This window comes from Oncorhynchus nerka, unplaced genomic scaffold (genome assembly GCF_034236695.1).
Source record: "Oncorhynchus nerka isolate Pitt River unplaced genomic scaffold, Oner_Uvic_2.0 unplaced_scaffold_930, whole genome shotgun sequence".
NCBI classification, from domain to species: domain Eukaryota; kingdom Metazoa; phylum Chordata; class Actinopteri; order Salmoniformes; family Salmonidae; genus Oncorhynchus; species Oncorhynchus nerka.
The window spans coordinates 265,258-270,882 of record NW_027040378.1 but is presented as its reverse complement, the minus strand read 5'-3'; the positions used below and the strand labels follow the sequence as shown (position 1 = coordinate 270,882).

General features: G+C 54.1%; 1 protein-coding gene across 1 annotated transcript; it reads left to right on the top strand.

The window, feature by feature from the left end:
• Window positions 1–625: 625 nt before the first annotated feature.
• On the top strand, window positions 626–4,261 carry LOC135570692 (golgin subfamily A member 6-like protein 25). Its single transcript, XM_065016647.1, has 4 exons — window positions 626–916; window positions 1,010–2,060; window positions 2,349–2,861; window positions 3,525–4,261. The coding sequence occupies exons 1-4, from the start codon at window positions 626–628 to the stop codon at window positions 4,259–4,261; spliced, it is 2,592 nt and encodes an 863-aa protein (XP_064872719.1).
• The last annotated feature ends 1,364 nt before the right edge of the window (window positions 4,262–5,625 follow it).

Sequence of the window (5,625 nt, the reverse complement as noted above, 5' to 3'; positions counted from 1 at the left end):
TGATGAGGAGACTGCTCGGGAGGAGGGGGAGGCTGCTAGGGATGATGAGGAGACAGCTAGGGAGTGTGAGGAGCCTGCTAGGGAGCGTGAGGGGCCTGCTAGGGAGTGTGAGGAGACTGCTAGGGAGCGTGAGGAGACTGCTAGGGTGGATGAAGAAACTGCTAGGGAGGGTGAGGACACAGCTAGGGAGCGTGAGGAGCCTGCTAGGGAGCGTGAGGGGCCTGCTAGGGAGTGTGAGGAGACTGCTAGTGAGCATGAGGAGACTGCTTGGAAGGGTGAGGAGACTAATAGGGAGTATGAGGATACTGCTAGGGAGCGTGAAATGACTGCTAGTGAGCATGAGGAGACTGCTATGGAGGATGAGGAGACTGTTAGGGAGCGTGAGCAGACTGCTAGTGAGCGTGAGGAGACTGCTTGGGAGGATGAGGAGACTGCTAGGGAGGATGAGGCTACTGCTAGGGAGGATGAGGAGACTGCTAGGGAAGATGAGGAGACTGCTAGGGAGGATGAGGAGACTGCTAGGGAGGATGAGAAGACTACTAGGGAGGGTTAGGAGGCTGCTAGGAAGGATGAGGAAACTGCTAGGGAGCGTGAGGAGACTGCTAGTGAGCATGAGGAGACTGCTATGGAGGATGAGGAGACTGTTAGGGAGCGTGAGCAGACTGCCATTGAGCGTGAGGAGACTGCTTGGGAGGATGAGGAGACTGCTAGGGAGGATGAGGCTACTGCTAGGGAGGATGAGGAGACTGCTAGGGAAGATGAGGAGACTGTTAGGGAGCGTGAGCAGACTGCCATTGAGCGTGAGGAGACTGCTTGGGAGGATGAGGAGACTGCTAGGGAGGATGAGGCTACTGCTAGGGAGGATGAGGAGACTGCTAGGGAAGATGAGGAGACTGCTAGGGAGGATGAGGAGACTGCTAGGGAGGATGAGAAGACTACTAGGGAGGGTTAGGAGGCTGCTAGGAAGGATGAGGAAACTGCTAGGGAGCGGGAGGAGCCTGCTTGGGAGGATGAGGAGGCTGATAGGGAACATGAGGAGAGCGCTTGGGAGGATGAGGAGACTGCTCGGGAGGAGGGGGAGGCTGCTAGGGATGATGAGGAGACAGCTAGGGAGCGTGAGGAGCCTGCTAGTGAGTGTGAGGAGCCTGCTAGGGAGCGTGAGGGGCCTGCTAGGGAGCGTGAGGAGACTGCTAGGGAGCGTGAGGAGACTGCTAGGGTGGATGAAGAAACTGCTAGGGAGGGTGAGGAGACAGCTAGGGAGCGTGAGGAGCCTGCTAGGGAGCGTGAGGAGCCTGCTAGGGAGCGTGAGGGGCCTGCTAGGGAGTGTGAGATGACTGCTAGGGAGCGTGAGGAGACAGCTAGGGAGCGTGAGGAGCCTGCTAGGGAGCGTGAGGGGCCTGCTAGGGAGCGTGAGGAGACTGCTAGGGAGCGTGAGGAGACTGCTAGGGTGGATGAAGAAACTGCTAGGGAGCGTGAGGAGACAGCTAGGGAGCGTGAGGAGCCTGCTAGGGAGCGTGAGGAGCCTGCTAGGGAGCGTGAGGGGCCTGCTAGGGAGTGTGAGATGACTGCTAGGGAGCGTGAGGAGACTGCTAGGGTGGATGAAGAAACTGCTAGGGAGGGTGAGGAGACTGCTAGGGAGGATGAGGAATGTGCTACGGAGTGTGAGGAGACTGCTAGGGAGGATGGGGAGACTGCTAGGGAGGATGATGATTCTGTTAGGGAGCATGAGGAGACTACTAGGGAGGATGAGGACACTGCTAGGGAGCGGGAGGAGACTGCTAGTGAGCGTGAGGAGACTGCTAGGGAGGATGAAGAGACTGCTAGGGAGGATGAGGAGCATGCTAGGGTGGATGATGAGACAGCTAGGGAGGATGAGAAGACTGCTAGGGAGCGTGGGGAGACTGCTAGGGAGCGTGAAGAGACTGCTAGGGAGTGTGAGGAGCCTTCTAGAGAGGATGAGGAGACTGCTAGGGAGGATGAGAAGACTGCTAGGGAGGGTGAGGAGGCTGCTAGGAAGGATGAGGAGGCTGCTAGGAAGGATGAGGAAACTGCTAGGGAGCGTGAGGAGACTGCGAGACAGGATGAGTAGACCGCTAGGGAGGAGGAGGAGGAGCCTGCTTGGGAGGATGAGGAGGCTGATAGGGAACATGAGGAGAGCGCTTGGGAGGATGAGGAGACTGCTCGGGAGGAGGGGGAGGCTGCTAGGGATGATGAGGAGACAGCTAGGGAGCGTGAGGAGCCTGCTAGTGAGTGTGAGGAGCCTGCTAGGGAGTGTGAGGAGACAGCTAGGGAGCGTGAGGAGCCTGCTAGTGAGTGTGAGGAGCCTGCTAGGGAGTGTGAGGAGACAGCTAGGGAGCGTGAGGAGCCTGCTAGGGAGTGTGAGGAGACTGCTAGGGAGCGTGAGGAGACTGCTAGGGTGGATGAAGAAACTGCTAGGGAGGGTGAGGAGACTGCTAGGGAGGATGAGGAACGTGCTACTGAGTGTGAGGAGACTGCTAGGGAGGATGGGGAGACTGCTAGGGAGGATGAGGATTCTGTTAGGGAGCATGAGGAGACTGCTAGGGAGGATGAGGATTCTGTTAGGGAGCATGAGGAGACTACTAGGGAGGATGAGGACACTGCTAGGGAGCGAGAGGAGACTGCTAGTGAGCGTGAGGAGACTGCTAGGGAGGATGAAGAGACTGCTAGGGAGGATGAGGAGCATGCTATTGAGGATGAAGAGACTGCTAGGGAGGATGAAGAGACTGCTAGGGAGCGTGAGGAGACTACTAGGGAGAATGAGGTGACAGCTAGGGAGGATGAGGAGACTGCTAGGGAGCGTGAGGAGACTGCTAGGGAGGATGAGGAGACTGCTAGTGAGCGTGAGGAGACTGCTAGGGAGGATGAGGAGACTGCTAGGGAGCGTGAGGAGACTGCTAGGGAGGATGAGGAGACTACTATGGAGCGTGAGGAGACTGCTAGTGAGCGTGAGGAGACTGCTAGGGAGGATGAGGAGACTGCTAGGGAGGATGAGGAGACTGCTAGGGAGGATGAGGAGACTGCTAGGGAATATGAGGAGACTGCTAGGGTAGATGAGGAGCTTTCTAGGGAGGATGAGGAGACTGCTAGGGAGGGCAAGGAGACTGCTTGGGAGGGTGAGGAGACTGTTAGGGTGGATAAGACCTCTAGGGAGGATGAGGAAACTGCTAGGGAGCCTAAGGAGACTGCGAGACAGGATGAGTAGACCGCTAGGGAGGAGGAGGAGGAGCCTGCTTGGGAGGATGAGGAGGCTGATAGGGAGCGTGAGGAGAGTGTTAGGGAGGATGAAGTGACTGCTAGGGAGGATGAGGAGCCTGTTAGAGAGCATGAGGAGACTACTAGGGAGAGGGAGGGTGAAGAGACTGCTAGGGAGCGTGAGGAGCCTGCTAGGGAGTGTGGGGAGACTGCCAGGGAGGATGAGGAGACTGCTAGGAAGCGATAGGAGACTGCTAGTGAGCGTGAGGAGCCTGCTAGGGAGCGTGAGGAGACTGCTAGGGAGGATGAAGAGACTACTAGGGAGGATGAGGACACTGCTAGGGAGCATGAGGAGACTGCTAGTGAGGATGAGGAGACTGCTAGTGAGGATGAGCAGACTGCTAGTGAGCATAACGAAACTGCTAGTGAATGTGAGGGGCCTGCTAGGGAGTGTGGGGAGACTGCCAGGGAGGATGAGGAGACTGCTAGGGAGCGTGAGGAGACTACTAAGGAGGATGAGGACACTGCTAGGAAGCGAGAGGAGACTGCTAGTGAGCGTGAAGAGCCTGCTAGGGAGTGTGGGGAGACTGCCAGGGAGGATGAGGAGACTGCCAGGGAGGATGAGGAAACTGCTAGGGAGCGTGAGGAGACTGCTAGTGAGCATGAGGAGACTGCTATTGAGGATGAGGAGACTGCTAGAGAGGATGAAGAGACTGCTAGGGAGGATGAGGACACTGCTAGGGAGTGTGAGGAGCCTGCAAGGGAGCGTGAGGAGACTGCAAGGGAGGATAAGGAGACTGCTAGGGAGGATGAGGAGACTGCTAGGGAGTGTGAGGAGCCTGCAAGGGAGCGTGAGGAGACTGCTAGGGAGTGTGAGGAGCCTGCAAGGGAGCGTGAGGAGACTGCTAGGGAGGATGAAGAGACTGCTAGGGAGTGTGAGGAGTCTGCTAGGGAGGATGAGGAGACTGCTAGGGAGGATGAGGAGACTACTAGGGAGGATGAGGAGACTGCTAGTGAGCGTGAGGAGATTGCGCGTGGCGATACGTAAGTACCTGCAGTCATAACTCAGTTTAACATTTACCACAATACATTTATTCCATATTGGTGTGTGATGATGAGTGTCTGTGTGTGTATGTGTGCGTGCATGCGTGCTTGTGTGTGTGTGTGCTAATTAGTTTGTTTGTGTGGTCAAGTCTCCTCAGTGAACCGAAGCCACTCTTGTGAGTAACCGGCCATTTGGGAAACACATCTTGATGAGACATGTGAGCAGTAGGCTGATCCCTCTTCAGAATATAATGATGAGTGGAGACATGTGAGCAGTAGGCTGATCCCACTTCAGAATATAATGATGAGTGGAGACATGTGAGCAGTAGGCTGATCCCACTTCAGAATATAATGATGAGTGGAGACATGTGAGCAGTAGGCTGATCCCACTTCAGAATATAATGATGAGTGGAGACATGTGAGCAGTAGGCTGATCCCACTTCAGAATATAATGATGAGTTGAGACATGTGAGCTGGCCAGGAGATGGAGCCAGTGTTACAGGGATGGAAAGACAAGGCCAGAGCACCAGTATAAAGGTTCCCGTGTGAAGATACTCTGACTTCATCTACAGGCTACAACTAGCTGGCAGTTTTGTTGTGTGGACATGTGCTGATAGATTCCTTCAAAGTTTCATAAAACAGTATTGAATGATAATGGCTTTTGTGTTGGAGAAGACCTTTGAGACAAGAGCAGAGGCCTGTTCCGAGTTCAGAGTGATCGCATGAGCCATATTTGCAAGAGGCCTGAATAAAGCGCTCCAACAACTGAGACTATAATAACGTTGAAGGGGGACAACGTTGTGGGCCAATTTTCTTATCATGCTGTTGTACTTGTTAAACTTGACCCCTAGGTAGTGCATCAGGCCTGTCTACTGTGGACCACTGTTATAGACTAGACTCAACTTATAGACTAGACTCTGTTTACTGTTTGCTTGTCAGTCATCAGCTTGGCAAGACTGCCAAGACCTTCAAATCCAAACGGCTCAACACACAAGAGCAGATCAGACTACCATTTTTTTTCACAGTTGTTGAAATATGGTAATTTTGTCCATGTTTTACTATAGATAACAATATACAATGGACGGTGGACTCACATTAAATATAAACATCATTTTCAAAAACATATTTACATGTGAGAGTTTTTTTTATTGCTTCTCTCTGATGTGGTCTACCATTCAACCCATTCAGCTCTGTTACAGATGTCTCGCGTGTGGCTCTCTCCTGCCTAGTAACAGTATCCTAGGACCTAGCCCAATGTCCTGTCATCTCTATGGTAACAGAGAAACCCCCTTCTTGCCCTCCATATCCAGCCACTCACGCCTCTCTCTATCCAATGATCATAGAGGGTGTGCATGGTGGTGTTGCTCT

Bases quoted from the DNA above. Each gene is read 5' to 3' on its own strand.
- LOC135570692 (XM_065016647.1), top strand. From the start codon at position 626: ATGGAGGATGAGGAGACTGTTAGGGAGCGTGAGCAGACTGCCATTGAG. The intron at 917-1,009 runs GCTAGGGAGGAT...CCTGCTTGGGAG, and splicing joins CTAGGGAGGATGAGGAGACT to GATGAGGAGGCTGATAGGGA. The intron at 2,862-3,524 runs GTGAGGAGACTG...GGGAGGATGAAG, and splicing joins TGAGGAGACTGCTAGTGAGC to AGACTACTAGGGAGGATGAG.